This window comes from Pteropus alecto, unplaced genomic scaffold, assembly GCF_000325575.1.
Source record: "Pteropus alecto unplaced genomic scaffold, ASM32557v1 scaffold86, whole genome shotgun sequence".
In the NCBI taxonomy this organism is placed as follows: domain Eukaryota; kingdom Metazoa; phylum Chordata; class Mammalia; order Chiroptera; family Pteropodidae; genus Pteropus; species Pteropus alecto.
In genome coordinates, this window is record NW_006442109.1 from 3704021 (window position 1) to 3722713 (window position 18693).

Sequence of the window (18693 nt, forward strand, 5' to 3'; positions counted from 1 at the left end):
TCAAACTCTCAGAGAGACAAAGAATCTTTGTGGTCAGCAGGGGGATGTTGTCCTCCTTAGGTGGAGCTTTGCCCAGTTGCCCCCTCTTCAGTACCTAGTGCAGTGGGATACATTTATAAGGGGGCTGAATCTCATGGTTCAATTTGGACAATTACCCAAAAACTGTTTCCCCTGAGACTAGGAGACTGCATCTGCCCCTCATTAGATTATGAGTTCTCCTTGACAAATATTGCCAGTGCTGTATTTTGCTATGCTTCTGTGGCCTGTAGTACTGAATAAGTCTTCTTGGACGCCTTCCTTTCTCTCACCATGGTGTTCGATCAATCAATCAAGTCCTCCTGAGCTTATCTCCCAAATACTTTCAAATATGTTCACTCTTTTCTCTCCTGGCTTCCATGGCTTTAGTCAGAGCCATAGCCACTTTTGCCTGGACCATTGCTGTGGGCCACTAGCCACATGTGGCTATTTGAATTTTAATCAAATAAAATAAGTAAAATTTAAAATTCAATTCTTCAGTCATACTAGCTACATTACAGGTGCTCAATAGCCCTATGTGCTGGTGGCTACTGTCTTAGAACAGTGCAGATAAAGAAAATTTCCACCACTGAAGATAATCTGTTGGACAATACTGATAGACTACTTCTAAACCATTCGCTATACAATTTGCTAGTTTGAGCGATCTTTAATGCAAATCTAAATATGTCCCTCTCTTAAAAGCCTTCAGTGAGTTCCACTTCCATCTACAGCGATCAGTTAGCAAGTGGTGAAATCAGTTTTGTGGGTTACAACCAGCATTAAAAACAAAACAGCAAAACAACAACAACAAAACAGAAGGGAAAGCACCCATGGATCTTTAGAATTGTGAGCAAAACAGTTTGAAAAACGGGCTTATGGAATATGAAGTCTGAGCTCCTTAACCATGCATACAAGAACATCTATGATGTGAACCCTGGCTAACCTCTTTCTAACTCTCAACACTGGCTTGCCCTATGTTCCACTAATTTAGAACTGCTGGTGATTTCACTTTAAACGCAGCTCTTTTTTTCTTTCTTTCATCTCTCTGCCTTCGCCCATGCTGAAACTTTTCCTTGGGCTGCTAATTCCACCTTTTTGCATGGACAACTTCTACTCATCATGTAAACCTCAGTTTAAGAAACATCTACTCTAGGTATCCTGCCTTGAACGCTCCGGGGCGGGCTGCGTGCCCTTCTCTGACCTTTCATAACATTCCGCAGACTTCCGTTAACAGGGATACAATACGGTAATGATTTTTTTAGGTTTGTTTCCGGCACTATACTGACTTCTTTCAATGCAAGTATTAAATTACTCATCTTTGTATCTCGAAGGAGAAGCACAGCACCTGGAACATACTAGGCACTCATTCAATAAATATTCGTTCAAAGAATTAACAAGGGAAGGAAGGAAAAAAATCTGCTGTGCGGACAATGTAGTGCTATGCATACTCCTGCCATCAGAGGGCGCCGACGCACCTGGGCCACAGCGCAGGCGCGCTGTGAGGGAGGGCGGGCGGCGCGGCGGCGGCGGCGGCGGCGGCAGCTGCGGCGTCGGTCTAGGCTGTGGCCGGGGGAAGTGAATGGTTTTACCCAGAGGGCCCTGCGCCGCGTTTCTCCGCTGGCACCGGCGCTGCTCCCTTCTCCTCCCCGGCCATGGCGTTCACATTCGCGGCCTTCTGCTACATGCTGGCGCTGCTGCTCACCGCCGCCCTCATCTTCTTCGCCATCTGGCACGTGAGTAGCCGGCACCGGGGGAGGGCGGGCGAGGCAGTGGCGTAGCCTCCTCTCGCTCCTGGCCCGCGATCGGGGTGGCGACGGCCACTGAGGTCCGCGCCGGGGGATGGGGCGGGGCAGGGGCGGTGCTGGCCGCGCGGCGAGAGGTCGGTGCCCTCCGTCCGCCTGCCGGGGGCTGCGGATCGCCGAGGAGCCGAGAAGAGGCGTACGGTGTCGGGATGGATGCGCCCTCTCGGCCCCCGGGGGCGCCGCGCCCGCCAATGCTGCTTCCCCGCCGGGTGGGGCGGCCGAGGTCCTGACCGGCCCTGTGGGACAGCGCTTCGCTGGCGCGGACCGTGGCCCGGCCCGCAGCCCGGCCCTCAGTCCCGCATCCCCACACCCGCGGGAGGATGTCAAGGCGCAGAGAGGCAGCTGTGTACTTAGCGGAAATGAAGTTTTCCAAATTGTTATTTAATATGAATTGCCATTCTTTTCAGGATTCCTCAGGGGTATAACCCAAATGAGATAGTTATAACTTTAGACGAATTTCCAAATACTTTCCCAGCACTTGTTGGGTGTTCAAGTAGAATCACTTTTTTTTCGGATTCTTGTATGCTTGTGAACTGTGATGCAGATCGGATTGATTACTTTGTTGACCGCAAATTCGAACTTTCCCCCTAAATCATACTTTGGCCTCTAGCGTTTCTCAAAAAAGTCTTTCTAGCCACCTGTGTGTTTTTAAAATCCTGAAAAACCTGAGCTTCTGTGGGGTATTTTTTTTTTCTTTTCTTTTTTCTTTTACTAACACCATGCTGCATGTTAGAAGCACATCCTTACTGGTCCCAGGAAGGAACAAGTTCGTTTCCTGTGATATAGTTCTACAGGAGATTTTTAAGGAGTCCTGTTAATCTAACACAAAATTAGAAGCAGCCTTCTGGAAATGAGCATTCATTAAAAATTTATCTTATATTTGCTTCTGCCTGCTCTCCCTCCCCTTGTAGTCTAGTAATTTGAATGATTGGGCATGTTCACTCTCATATAAATTTTAAGTCAGGTTTTATTCCCCTAACAAGGATTTGTGCACATAGAGGGACAGAGTCATTTAAAAGGCATCAGTGTCTTATGCAAAAAAAAAATCTTAACAGAAATCTCTAGAGTGGTATCACAAATCTATTCCCTTTTGCTAAAGAGGGTGACTATGTTTATAATTATTTTAGAACATAACTGGTTTTGTAGTGGGGAATAGGCTGTTAAACAATTGCTCCCTCAAAATTTTCATCAGTAGAAATTGATAACTTGAAGAGCATGTTAGGCTCTTCTCTGGTGGAAGAACAATAAAAGATAATTTGGGGTGCATACTAGCTCCATCTTAGCCCCCGCTGAAACTGAAATGTGTGGATCCCTTCCATCTGTAGATGTGGATTTAAGTGGCTTCCTGCTTGATGGGTGTTGTTTGTTTTCTGAGGTGGTAAGGCTTCTTAGAGCTGTGGATGGCCTTTTTACATTTTGAACCAGGTTATGTTTAGTTTAAGGTAAATCTGAACTGCACTTTTAAAAAATGGGCAATTTAGTTTTAGTTTTGAAATGAATCTATCTGGGTGAGGTAGATAATTTTAAGTCCTATTAGAGAATTAAAAAAAAAAAAATAGTGTACTCCATAGATTAGTGAAGAGCTTTGATCTTTAGGGATTTCTTATTAGTTCAGAGGATTATGCATCCTTTGGGAACAAATTAAAACTTCTAAATAAATAGTTTTAATTTTTCTATCAACTAAATAACTGTTAGTTTATTTTCATAGTTAGTTTTAGTATCTGTCAGAACACTCATTTGGAAATTTCAAGCATAAATTAAAATCCTGTTAACATTAATTGTTGTTTGGAGGATGTTTTTTATGTTCATGGTTACATCTGTTAGTTTAGTCTTAATTCATGTGATTGATGCTCTGTGGAGAATAGAGTTGGAGCACAGATTTATTTAAAAGCTAAAAATGCAGAAGTCATTCCCTAAAAATGTGCATCAAATTTGAAGGTTTCTGAATTGTGCAGTGTGATATCTTTAGGGATATATCTGTTTTATTTTTTTGCACTTCTGTGGAAAATTTTGTGAACATCTTTGTCCAGATGCATTGTTGCAAAAGATTTAAGTACTGCTAGTTTAAGAATCTTTTCAGAAGAGTTTTGAAAACTACCTTACAGCGCTCAAACAAACCCATTCAGCTACATACTCAATTAAAGTTCCTTTGAAATCATCTGAAGAAAATGTTCGATCAAAAAAAGATTAGTTTTAAAATCTAAGTTCTATGCTCTGTTATTAAATTGGATCTTGTTATAGGCAGGTAATTTGCAATCATGGTACTTGTCTTGAACTTTATTACCCAAATGAGTTGGGGATATATTACAACTGATATCAGGTAATTGACTCATAATGTTCATAAGTAATCAGAAATTAGTCTCTTCTAATTGTACATTTATATTTTTAACATTTCTTTGTGTCAGGGTTCATTAGCAAAGGAAAAATGCCTTTTGGTGAGTTGCGTGCTTTTTTAAAGCATAGAGCTATTGTTTTCTCTTTTCTCTTTTTATATTGAGTAAATATTGTTTGAATACTTAAGTATGTGCCAGGCACTATTGTAGGCCTGGCAGTGAACATAGCAAAAATCTTTGCTCTCATGGAGTTTACATTTTAATGTTTAATTATTTTCTTTCTGTTCCTATTTTAGTTAGAATTTTTATTAGGTCAGGTGGGTAAATTTTATAAAATTCTAGAAATTAAAAAAATTATCTTTTTATTAAGCTAAGTACTTCAACAGGGAAATAAACCAACATGTTAAAAGCTAGAAATATATGACTCCATGGAGTAACACTCACTCGTATAAAAATACTATTTGTAACCCACCAGAGGGAGGGCAGGTGAGTACCAGTGGCAGCAATTAAAATAGCTCCCCCATAAACTTGGTGCCTTTGGCTCTTACTTTGACACCTGACTTAATGCCACAAAGTGGTGCATTGCCCCTATTTTATTTTTTAGTACATTTCAACTTTGAAGTTCTGTGTTTAGTGACCCTAAATGTTAAAGTAACATTTCTCCAGAGTCTGAACAAAAAGCATTTTTGCCAGGTATTTTAAGTGGATGCGATCTTTTCCCCCTTATCACATTTATAACTTTCACTCATCAGGCTGTGAGAATCTGGCCTTACCCGGGCTTACCCTTGTTCAGTCTTCAGCTTGGTGACCAGATGAAATTGACTCGCATGCAGTAGGAATATACATAGGACACAAAAGGAGGAAAGACTGATAACTTTTATAGTGGCCTTGAACAGAGCTCTGCTCTTGTCTATTTGGTGCCTTTGGTGAATTGGAACAAGATGCCGCTTGGGGCACAAGAATCCTGCCTCCTGAACTGCCAGCCCTTGGGTACAGAGCCTGGTGCAGAGCCCATGCCAGGGTGCTTGGCAGCAAGAACATGGGCTGGCTAGGACCCCCAGTTGGGGCTTTTTGTCCTGTGTAGAAACTGCCCTACTGTAGCGGTCCTGGCCATGAAGTTGAATAATCCCTAGTATTTCTCTATTCTGAGATAATTTCTTGCATTTCCAGATTGAAGCAGGATTTTGGAATGTATGTGTTTGGGCACAAATGGGAACAAATTGAAGCATGTGAGTCCATCTGTAATGTCCCACTGAACACTGTGACAAGGGAGGGGCATGCATAGATGCTTAAAAACACTTCACCCTGCGGGCACAGTCTGGTTGGGGGACACAAACCTGTACATAAATACTGTGCTCCCTTGTGAGAAATGCCATATTGGCAGCATTATAAAGCCCTGTGTGTGAAGATTGGGTAGATAGGCACTTATTTCTGTTCAAGGGAGTGAGGGAAACTTACAGAGAGGAGTTGACGTAGGAAGAGGGTTTTTTTAAGATAAAGAGGAATTTTGAGAATAGTCGTGGGTGGGGAAAGATTTTAAGTTGAAAAAGTAACTTGATAGCAGCATTGAAAAAGTTGAAAATTGAAGATATTTACCACAGTGGTATCAGATCATTTAAGTGATAATATAAAAGTGTTTTCAGTTCTTATATCTGTTTCTAGTTACATATTAGCACATATTGAATTTAAATTGGTACTTGTAATGTTGGTACACTTTTGCTTTTGTTTTATTAACTTCATTCAATTATTCAATGAGGGGGTCAGTTTGTTGCTGCTTTTTATTAAAGCGAGAGGTCCTAACTATTTTAATTTTACTTTAGATTATAGCATTTGATGAGCTGAAGACTGATTACAAGAATCCTATAGACCAGTGTAATACCCTGAATCCTGTAAGTTATATTGGATTTTTCTTTAGATTTTTAAACCGTTTTTGCTTTTAACTTGATGTTTTGAAAATGGCCAATATTCTCAGTAGCATGATATATTTGTACTTTTCGAAGTAGGCAGAATTAAAAAATATATTCTTTTTCCTGTCCTGCTTGACTGTTCTGACTATTATTAATCTACTGGTGATCTTGTCAGCTGTCATACTAACAATCTTCCAATCTGCTTTTTACATTGTCGGCCAAAGACAGTTGAAAAAGTCAAAAAGATTAAAAGAGTCAAAATTGCATTAAAGGTGTGTACTGCTTTTTAGTTTAATGTTTTAATGCTACATTCATATCATGGGGAGGGTTAGGGCATTTGTATCTGTAAAATGTTCTGTTCACTGTGCTTGTTCATATGCCTGTTGAGGTTTATGATTTCTTGAAATTTCATATTTTATGCAAATGTTTGCTTGCTGGCCCACAGGGAAAGCTGTTAAATGCTTATGCATTAAAAAAATGTTATATTCATAGGCACTTCTATATTAAATTATTTAGTGCATTGTTTGGCAGTTGGTTAACATAAAATGACTTTAATAGACAAGATTTATTCTCCTGTTGTGACTTACTTTGACATAGTCTGCAAGTGGAGTCTTTAGTACCCTATCTAATTTAAACTTTGGTTATGTCCATTATGGAATTAATTCACTTTTTCAGCTGATGTTTTTTCAGAACCTTTTAAGTTGGATAATTGTTCTTAGGATCTGGAATCCTGTGTAATGCTGACCTCTGGACTTCCATGCTCTCTGAATTTTGTAGATAACAATTTGTATACAAATGTCTGCATAGTTATTTCTAATATATATCCTCTCTAAATTTCTAAAACAGACTTGTCTTACATTGAGCTCTGATGGATTTAATTATAATGTGGCTCCATTGTGCATAGGGGTTCTATATATATTTTTGACTTCATTTAGTTTTCTCATTTAGAATGATTCTCCTTTAGTCTGTAGGTTTGATTTTATGTAACTGGTCAGAAACTGAAAGGTTGTTTGTAAGAAAACAGTGGATAGGTTTTCAGGAAGTAAAGTACAATAATTCATTTTAAAAATAATGATGAGAACTTGTGTAGACTTTAGTTGTCTAAAACCATAATGCACTAGCATGCTAGAGAGATTTTATTTGGAAAAGCATCTATAAAGTTAGTTTGCTACTTTATTATTGTTTCCTAGATAAATATGAATGGTAGAATAGATTTCTAGTTTGTCTTTAAAGAACTGTTACAGTAAGACTTGATGTAGGTCCATTTAAAAGTATTAACTTCCTAGCTGTTTCTCTGCTGTTATGAAACAAAATAAGATGAATCTGCCTTCTCCTTGGAAAGTTCATTGGAAAACATGTTAACTTACTTTTGAAACTAATTGTTACCAAGAAATTTACAAGCTGAAATTTCTTTTTTTGACATCTGTTTAATAATCGTATTCTATCTTCTTTGGCTTTTCATTACTACAAAAGCCAAATGATGAGGATAGTATTAGCTAAAATTAGATGAGGGTTTTCCTGGGTTTCAGGCTCTGTGCCAAGCATCTTTATCTAGTTTTTTTTTTTTCCATTCAGTTCTCATGACAATCCTGAAGTAGGTATAGTGTCATTTTCATGAATAGGAGAGCAAACTGAGGTTTAGCGATACTAAAGTACTTAGCCCAAAGTCACACAGCTAGAGTAGAGCTAGAATTCGAACCCAGGTAGCCTGATTTTTAAGCTCAAACTCTTGTAGTTTTCCAAATTTACTATGAATTTAAGAGGGACTAATTTCATTTTAACATTTAATGTGTGATTTCTGCCTTTTCTTAATGGAAAGAAATTCTCACTAAGAAGAGACATGCTTGGGACATCCTAATGCTACAGAAGGTTGGAAGGTTTTTATACAATCATAAATTGTGTTTTGGATAGGGTGCTAATAATTGGCCTAATAGCAGTGCATCTGACAGTTTTCCCTATTAAAAATTTGTTTTGACAGTTCTGCCAAAGTATGGGGGAAGACAAATATTATTTTAAAAAATGTGAACCTTAATTAGAGAATATTATGATTTGCATGTTTAAGTACTCATTTCAGCTGTATTTTTTCTGGATACTAGTTTTTGTGTAAATGTTGATTCCTAAATGGGATAATTTTTGTACCACTTAATGGGGAAAATTTCATTATTAATAGATTGGAATGATTAGAGAGGACTGGTTTTTATAAGAGGTATGTAATAAAAAGTTCTGGACCTATTTTTGAGAAGTGAGAGCATGGTATTTGTTTCATATTAGAACTGGTAGAGTTGTGGATTATCTTTATTTTCACTCTTAGTAAAGTATATTGTTTAAGGCAATGGAGATCATACTTTCAAATCATTCTCTCCCCATACCTCAGCTTGTAAGTATAGGATGAAAATTTGGGTAATAATTTATATTATGAGATATCAGTTGGCTTTCAGAGGGCTGAAATAGGCTTATTATTTTTTAAAGAAAAAGTTCATAATTTAAAATAGGATTGTGAACAGCAGCCCTAATGGAAATCCTAATGTCTATTTTTCTTGATTTGTCCTGGTTGTAGTCACTGAGTTTCAGAGGTTTCCTATGGCCATTTTCTTATTTAGTGTAGGTGTTTAACTGTGATGTTCAATAAATGTTGGCTTAAAGGTTCATGTTAGTTACAACTTTATAAACATATGCAGAGTTTATCGTTTGTTAGTATAGTGTTTAAGTTTGTAGAAAATATCTGGTTAGTAGTATAGGTTAGTTGGTTTTACTGGGATTTCATTTAAAATAGTATTCATGAAGGACTTCTCTCTATACCTTTAAATTGGAAAAAGTAATTTGGGAGTATTAGAAAACGGGCTTGAATATGGAGTGTAACTATAATGTTTCTACAGCTATGGTTTCCCCTCAGGAAAGATCTGATTATGTTGAGGATTCATGTAATTTTAATTGGGTATGATGCAGACTTTTGGGAAACTGACTTTGCAGCTGTGACTTGTAGGAAGTCCTTTGGCTGAAACTTGTAATGAAAGATGTTGGTATTTCTATTGAACAAAGTCATTAGGCTGAAACCTTAAGAATAAGAAAGATAATTTAAAATAAAGCATTAACTCCTGTTCATTTTATAAAAAGCATTTTGCTTGAATTAATTTTCCTCATTTAATACTACCTACTATCAAATGATTTATTTTGTTCTTGAGTTCTGAGCTTCTACAGATCTGCCCTGTCTGTAGCATTTCATTGGAAAGCCGGCTTAAAGAAACAGGAAGGCCATGTAAGAATGGAAGCTCAGGAACGGGAAAATTCCAATTTCATGGGTCAGAACTCAGTCTGTTCCCTCCTACATTGCAGAAAGCACATCGTTTGCATTAGTGCATATTAGCATTCTTTCCTCCCTGACTGTGCTGAGATTATTGGCTGTTGGCTTTCCATTGAAAAATTACTTTTGTGCTAAATGTGATGTGGGTTGCTAAATAGTGTATATGTAGCTTTCCTGGTTTATGTTAAAGACTTAAAAACACTAATGTATAAACTTCTATAGGAGAGTGTTTTTGTGTGTGTGTGGATTTTTGTTATATCATGTTGCATGTGATCAGATATCTCATTTTTGTATTTTTATCATTGTTGAATGGTGGAAAGAAAAAAGCACTCCAATTGATTAGCAAAGAACTGTGTTTGAACAATCTGGGTGGTAACTTTGTATAATGTAATCTGTTGCTATGAGAATTTGAGTTTTAAATTTTAAGTTTTACCTTAATTCTTTTAGTGCAAGCTATATCCTCTGGTCAGTTTGCTTGTAATCTTGCTTTTGGTAAAAAGGTAAATATAGGAATAAAACTCAGTAGCGCCTTTATCTTTGATTCTTTGAAAACAGTGATTTTTCACTATGGAAACTTGGTTGCCACCTGCTTTCCAAATTAGCATTTGACTTAATGCCCAGGCATTTTGATGACCGACTTGTATTTTTCTTCCAGCTCGTACTTCCAGAGTACCTCATCCATGCTTTCTTCTGTGTCATGTTTCTTTGTGCAGCAGAGTGGCTTACACTGGGTCTCAATATGCCCCTCTTGGCATATCATATTTGGAGGTAATATTTAGATATACTTCTAATATTTTTCTTAATTAAATTTTAATTGTACTATGGTCGATATGGTTTTCTTACATGTTAGTCACCGAAATGAAAACTGAAAATTAGTTGGCATTTATTTTAAAAATCAAGTAGATGAACAAATAACTGTTTTAAAATAACCTCTTACGGAGCTTACTCTTTAAAGAGGTTTTTTAAAAAATGAGGTATAACTTACATATAATAATGTGTATAAGTCTATAAAGTATACAGCTCAATGAATTTGTACATACATATACACCAGTCAAATCACCACCCAGATTGAGACATACAATCTCCTGCCCTGCAGAAGATTCCCTTGTGCCCCATCCCAAGGAGAACCATTGACCTCTAAAAACTTAGATTAATTTTGCCTGTCTTTGAACTTGATGTAAATCTATATGTATAATGTGTACCTAACTTCTTTCTCCATGTTTACTTTATGACTTTAAATTTGGCTACTTTAAAAGATATTCATATTTCATAACTTCTAAAAGTTCTCTCTTATCTGTATAGTTTTTTGTTTTAAATAGGCATGTAAAAATCTCATTGCCCTTGATTTTAGGATCTATATACTGAGGAAGTGTTTAGGTGTATAACTGGTATCACAACCATAGCTGACTCTGGAATGGTTAAAGAAATGTATGTATAATTAGAGATAGAATGAGAAAAAAGAAGGATAAAGCAAGTGTGTTAAAGGTGAACATTTGGAACATCTGGGTGAAGTGTTCTTGTACCTTTTCTGTAAGTCTAAAATTATGTTAAAGTCTTATTTTCTTTTTATAGTTATTCCTGTTAGATTTCCAATAAAGTATAGAGGAGATCAGATATGACTTGTTTAGCTGTCCTGTTCTGCTCATTTAGGGGCTCTAGTTTTAAAATTAAGATGATAAAAGGAAAGAATTCAGTCTGTAATTAAAAGTATGATTCTCTATGTGGACCACCTCTCATCGTATCAAATATTAGGAAAAAGCCCTCCTTCCTCTCTCAAAAGTTTGCTCCCTTTCTGAGTGACTAATAGACTGTTTTTATTACAGGTATATGAGTAGACCAGTGATGAGTGGACCAGGACTCTATGACCCTACAACCATCATGAATGCAGATATTTTAGCATATTGTCAGAAAGAAGGGTGGTGCAAATTAGCTTTTTATCTTCTAGCATTTTTTTACTACCTATATGGGTAAGTTTAAAAAATAAAATTAAAATATGATTTTACTTTGCCACCTAAAAAATTTGCAGGCATTATGGTCTTAACACCTTGGAATCCACTTGAAGAATAACTCAGTGTCTTGAATGGTGGTAACTGGTAATGACATAGTACACACCAGCGAATTCATGCACATTGACTAGGAATACACTGGTACTTAGCAAAACATCCAACTAGCATGCTGTCAGGGCAGATAGTTTGGGCAAGGATTCTGCTTCCTAAGTTTTCAGACTCATCCAGTGAGTGAAGGGCAGTCCTCATTCTTATGGCAGAGTGATGCTATTGGGAAGATGTGGCTTGGTGAGTTTGCAAAGTTTGCTTACTTCAGTCTCCAGATTGTGTTTAGTTTTTCTTTTATCATTCTTCATAAACTATGTGCTCTGCCCTTTATCTGCTGGTTTGCTTGATCCAAATGGGATGAATGAAAGAAACAGGATAGTACAATTATTGATTTTTCTCCTTTTCTACTGTGATGGACTCATGTCATTCTTCTAGGCCAGGGTTTCTCAACCTCAGCAATGTTGACATTTTGGGCTGGATAAATCTTGTTGTAGGTAACTGTCCTGTGCATTGTAAGATATTTAGAACAGCATCCATGGCCTCTACCCACTAGATGCCAGTAGCACCCCTTCTCCCTGTCATAATAACCAAAAATGTCTCCTGTGGGGCAAAATTGGCCCTACTTGAGAACCTACTCCTCTAAGTGTACTGTAGGTGAGATAAAATGGCTGCTTATTAAAACTAAAAAAGAACTCTGTAAGGTGTGGAATTACAATTTTTCTTGAAGCTAAATAAATACACTTTTTTCATCTTTTATTGATATATTTTCAACCAGAGAGGGCTTTCCACCTGATTTTCAAAATATGAAGGAAATTAACTGTATGAGATGAAATCATTATAATAATAGCTTCCATTCCCTCTAGTTGTTACTTGAAAACTTGCTAATTATTAGATGGTAGGTTTATATTCATAGTTCTCTTTACATCATATAAATTTCCATGGTAGAAAAGTATATGTGAGGTGCTAGACTGGAATTTAGGAAAACATTATTTTTTATGCTTTTTGAGGTTATAACTGAATATGAGTATCCTTTAGTGTATCTACAGATGTTATTGATATATGAAACAAAGATAGTGAATATGTTCTGAAAAGTGAAATTCCACGTGTCATTCTAATTCCTGTTTTCATTTTTAAGTTTCTGTAACCCATGTCTGGAACAGTGTTGGCATATAGTAGGCACTTAAAACATACTTGTTGACAGAAAAAAAAGATGAATGATTGGATAAATGATAAATTTGGAGATGTGCTGTTGTGGGGAAAATGTTCATCAGGAGATGGTGGCACTTAGGCCTTTGTTTGTTTTAAATTGTCTATTGGGTTTTCTTACTTTCTTGCTTTGTATTTCCATGTAGAGATACATTTTTGAACTACACTTTCCCACATCTTTCTATAGAATTTTCTGGCATTCCTTAAACCTAAATCAAATGGTTATTTTGCTTGTTTGTCCCCTTTTTTTAACCCTATCGCTGTTGCCTGGAGCTTTTCTCTAATGGGAAGGTTCCTTAATTGACCATTCCTATCTGTAAAATGGGGATGATAATAATACTTACCTCCTAGGACTGCTTAGAGGATTCAGCGAGGTCATATATAAAAGACCTAACTGGGCCTGGCATGAAGCGAGCCCTCCGGACATGCTTGCCCCTATTATTAGACCCAACTTCAGAGCAATGCACTGTTTTGGCTTTTTCCTCTAAGCTCTGATCCCCTATTAAGCTTTCAGCTGTGCTGTTCTACTTGCTAAAATTGGAAAGGAAATAGGGGACAAGTGTAGCATTTGCACTGAGCCAAGTCCTACCGTAGGCAAAAGTCCATAAATGCAAATTAAAACCATATTGTGAACTTGTCACTGGTCTTTTTAGTTTGTGTGATGATGTGATACTAGAAACTCATTTGCTATATAAAGCAGACTCACCTTTTTGGTGCTCTTAGCTTTTATAATTAGGAATGTTTGAATTAACAGCCTTTTTCTTCTTTTCAGCATGATCTATGTTTTGGTGAGTTCTTAGAACAACACACAGAAGAATTGGTCCAGTTAAGTGCATGCGAAAAGCCACCAAACGAAGAGATTCTATCCAGCAAGATCCTGTTTCCAAGAGTAGCCTATGGAATCTGATCAGTTACTTTAAAAATTGACTCCTTATTTTTTAAATGTTTCCACATTTTTTGCTTGTGGAAAGACTTTTCATATGTTATCCTCGGATAAAGAATTTAAATGGAATTATGTTTAAATTAATATAAAATGATTACCTCTGGTATTGACAGGTTTGAACTTGCACTCCTTAAGGAACAGCCATAGTCCCTTGAATGATTGCATTAATTATAGACTGTCCTTAGTCCATTGGAAGCTTTTGTTTATAGGAACATGTAGGGCTCATTTTGGTTTTATTGAAATGCCATCTAATTATAAATTAGCTGTAGATATCAGGTGCTTCTGATGAACTGAAAATATATATCTGATATGTGGGAAACTTCATGGGTTTCCTCATCTATCATGTAGGTTATTAAATATGGATACATTAAAAAAGTAAGGGTGGGATTTTTTCTTTGACTTGAGTATTATCCCTGCATATTGCATGAATGAAAGATTTCCCATATTTCCATCAGAGTAATATACTTGCTTTAATTCTTAAGCATAAGTGAACATGATATAAAAACATGCTGAATTATGAAGAATGCATTTAAAGCTATTTTAAATGTATTTTAATTTGTAAGACGTTATCAAGAAATTGGTTATTCTACTTACTGTTCTAATCTGGTGGTAAAGGTATTCTTAAGAATTTGCAAGTACTTAGATTTACAAAACTGAATGAGAGAAAATTGTATAACCATCCTGCTGTTCCTTTAGTGCAATACAATAAAACTCTGAAATTAAGACTAATTTTCAGTGCATTATTTTAAAGATTACAAATAGCTATTTCATAAACTTGCTTAATCCATAATAAAGACATATAACTCAATTTGAAAAAAATACTAGATGAGTTTTTTTTTTGTTTTTTGTTTTTTTAAATACCATGTCTGGATTTAAAAAGGAAGATTTTTAAATGGTTAAGCACATTACATTTTATTGTCACTTGACAAAATTTATAACCATTGATGGTGCTGCATCATCATTTTTCTTACTAATTTAAAAAATTATTGTGGCACTTAAAATGTTTTAATTTTTTTTCCTTTTTGAAACAGCAGGTTTTAAGGTAAAATGACTTATAAATTTGAGTTTTTGCTACTTCTTGTAAGGCAGGTAAATTATGGCTTGCATGTTTTTATAAGCGTTTTTGTGCTTTATTTGGGTTGGGGAAGTTAAGGCAGTTGAAAATAGTGCACATGGTTCAGAATTTCTTAAAGGATGAAAGAAAACCAATATATAGAAATTCCACATAATGATCAAGGGAGTTTATGGATGTCTTTGTGGCAGTCTAAGAAGCCCTCGAATTAGATGCTGTTTTACTTTCTATTAGTGAAAAAATGCTTCCCCACCTTTGGGAGAGTAGCTGTTACCGTTTTGCGATTGGGTAATGGAGTTGAGTACGTTGAAGAGAATAGATCTACCATAAGATTGAAGAGAGTCTTATTTCATAATGAGAGAAGCTTTGAAGACCTTGTTTTTGCTAGTCTGGAGAATGCCTTGAGGGATCTGACCTTTGGTCTGTTGTTGCAGTAAATTATTTATTGAGCACTTGCTAGGCAGTGAATATTCATGCTTTGAGTATGAGCAGTGATTCAGTTTCTGATCCACCTAATTATGTCAGCACACACTTATTATTATTCTTTCTTGTTCACAAGTATTTTTGATCATGAAAGACCTGGCCAAGTCTTCTGTCCTCCAGATAAGTTCCCTGGGGCTGTTACTTTCGTATTCCTGTCAGTATTTTCACAAGCCCTTGCTGTCTTAGCAAACATTCCTTTCTAAGTTTTAAAAAACATCCTTTTAATAATCTATTCCAGAATATTCTCCAGAATTAATGCAAGATTTATTGGTTGCAATTTGTGGAAGCTGCCTTCTCATGCTTCAGAATTTAGATTTATAGTCCTTAGCTGATTCCTCAAAGATGATCGACAGTGAGGTTCACCCATCTTGGTGGTAGGTTGTTAATTCTTAGGCATGTAAGTTTTTAGAAGATTGAGTACCTTGATGGCCTCATAATATCTACCCATCTTTACCTTTTCTAATGTTTTATGAAATTAAATCCCTTACCAAGAGAAAGAAACAAAGTACATTTGACAATATCCCATTAACTCTTCCTTGCTCTGAATTTAATTTGTTCTCCTCATTAATATTTTTGGGTAGCTGTAGACTTATGTTATTTCTGCAGGTCCAGCTGAGGCATAGTTAGCCTAGATTTGTAATCCTTCCCAGCTTATATTAAACTGCTTCTCCCTGTGCAGCAACAGCTGTTTATTTAGGTACTCCTTTTCCTTGTTACAATTAGTATTGTTGTCATGTGCTTTGATTTATCTTTAAAAGCTTTCCAACTCTCAGAAACCATTAGTGTAACACACTGTGGTTTATATTTATACTAACAATTCTTTGTTGCTATGACTACTGTAGATTCTTCTGAGTTAAAAATCTTATATAACAAGTGTAGTCTATTTAGAAGTTATTCTCTTGAGTCATAATACTATATAATGGCAATATGTCCCCTTAGTACTAAGGAGGTATAGGGGTAGAAATTTATTTGAATGCTGATATCTGAATTTTATTAATAATGTTTGATGATTTTCATAGTGCTTAGCTGATTTCCCTACCCTGTACCCCAGGGTGGAGGAGAGTTGGGTCCCAGGCTATAGACAGATTTTTAATTTGTTTGAAATTTGAATTATTTTCCATGAGAAGGTGGGGAGGAGTTGATAGGAAATGATCAGAAACCCACTTTTGACATGTATTAGGTACTACTAAAGCATTTTAGAAAACCTCATGCATTATACCGTGAACTGCCAGACCTACCAGTCAAGTTCAGATACCCAGATAATAATGGCCTTTCACCAAACAACAAAGTACATGGCAGTTTGCAATGTGTCTCTTTTAAAGCCTTTCAGTATTTTTCAGCTTGAGGACCAAACTAATAGTTCTCTTAAGAGCTCTTCTCTGCTCCTCAAATCAACATATTTTGAAAATGTCAGATATTTGCCTAGGAAGCAAATAGAGATGTAGATATACTTTGAAACTAGCAGATATTTTCCCTGGTACAACTTTTCTCTTTTCCTCTAGTTATGTTTATGATCAGTGTTAATGTGTGGTGCAAATAATGACTTGTGTATCTTTCATACTCTGCAGGGGGATGGGCTTTCATTTTTGGCGTGGCTACATCATAGCATTGTGATAACTGAGTCCATTCACATAATGATCTGTATTTAAAAGTATATATCTAGTTTACTTTTTAATACAATTTAATGCTCATGAATGTGCATTTCTCAATCAATTGTACAGTATAATTGTAAATCAAATTCTGACAGCAAAAATATTTTAAAACATTCTTTTCAAAGAGGAAAGATAAAAATTGATACTGTGTCTAGCATTGTTCACTAAAGTACTCATATTCTTCCTTTTGGGGAACCTAATAATGTTAGTCTCAAATAACTAATAACTTAAGCTCTTTTGCTTAAACCAGTCATTGATCTGCAGTCAGACCAGCAGCTAATAAATCTCTGGTACCAGTATAGCTTAGAAGATGGTTTTTAACTAATGGATCTCTGATATTAATAATATAGCTCAGAAGATGGTTTTGAACTAATATTCCAGGGTGATGCCAAGAGAAAAAAAATGTATTTCTGGATATGTTGAATAACTTTCTTAGCACAATTTTATTTTGGTTAAAATTGAGCATTCTGAAGCTAAATGTCTAAAAGGAGTGAACAGTTTTGCTGCTGCTTCTGCTTGGTGTGGAAAACAGTATTAACTATATAAGGTGAATAATTGGTGAAGGGATCCGAGTGAAGATTTTATTCTACATTAATATACATTGTGGAAGTGAAGATGTATTGAATGTCTTGAAATGGAAAAGAGTAAGTTTTTGTTGCACAATGCTTTTTCTAAACATTTACATTTCTTCGATTACTGTGTTCATGTATTCTGAAGAAGAAAATTTTAATAGATTGGTGACAGGGTAGACCCTGAAACTACTAAGGAAAACGCAGAGTGTAGTTAGCCATCTGTGTTCATGGTTTATTAAAATCTAAGTTAATGGTGCTGTACCACTGTCCAAAGAAAATGCCCTAAGTAGTCCTGCCGTCTTAGAGTTTGCTTGATTTATTTTGCTTTTGTATATTTAATAAAAACCGTCTCAAATGTTTCTTTGTGTAGTTTATGGATAATAGTTGAATCTGTGTTAATTGAATTTCAGCAGCTAACTCGTTAAGTCTGGCTTGAGTATGACCAGGACTCTAGATTGTCTCTGTCTCCCCTCACCTATTGTTTTGAGGGAGTATCCCACAGGTTAGGCACAGAAGATACTTTCCAAGAATGTTGGAAATTACATATTATTAAACTTAATTGGACAATTATATTTGAGTAGTACCATGTTTCTCTGTTATGGAATGATTGATGTTTGCCTTACACTTGGTATTAAAGTAGTTTAGTCAAGCATTATTTAAATGTGGAAGGCTTAACTAGCACTTGCAATGGAAATTGAGAAATGCATACACTTTGAAAATTCAATTCATTATTAAAGGATTTGATAATTCCATGCCAGTATTTTCCCTCCATTTTCATAAGTATTCATGAATAAGCTGAATATTTATGTATATTGGGAGAAAGCTAATATAAGGTTTGGTCATGTCAATTTCAGTGACTTCCTAAATTTTAATAGAATACTGTGCTTTTTAAATTGTATTTGGTTGTAATAACAAAATTATGAGAAAGGTCAATCTATGATTACAGCCTGTACTTAAAAAAAATAACTTTCTTGCTACAACTTTTGGTATTTATTTTGTTAGATAAGAAACCCCTTGTTTAAACATTCGGATACTAGTGGGATATGTGACTTTCCAATCTTTCTTAATATTATAAAATCTTAAATTCTAGAAGCAGTGCATATATAAAAGGATTAAAATATTGATTATATTATGGTACATAGTGGTTCTCTGGTCTGAAGTTTTCAACAGCACTAGTCATTGTTTTAAAGTATTCCCTGGTGAAATTAAAGTAGTTCAGCAGCAGCAAGAAGAGTGTAAGACAAAATAAGATTTTTGGTAATTATATAATGATTTAAAAATTGTTCTGATGTGACAGTTACTTGGCCTTGTGTGTAAGTGCCAGTGACCACTGGTTCACATCTGTGATTACCA

General features: G+C 36.0%; 1 protein-coding gene across 1 annotated transcript; it reads left to right on the forward strand.

Annotated features, from left to right (window-relative positions):
* Positions 1-1543: 1543 nt before the first annotated feature.
* CNIH1 (cornichon family AMPA receptor auxiliary protein 1) lies at positions 1544-17699 on the forward strand. The gene is made up of 5 exons (XM_006920172.3): positions 1544-1748; positions 5971-6039; positions 10014-10126; positions 11182-11325; positions 13391-17699. Exons 1-5 carry the CDS (start codon positions 1668-1670, stop codon positions 13416-13418), a joined length of 435 nt encoding a protein of 144 aa, XP_006920234.1. The 5' UTR covers positions 1544-1667; the 3' UTR covers positions 13419-17699.
* The last annotated feature ends 994 nt before the right edge of the window (positions 17700-18693 follow it).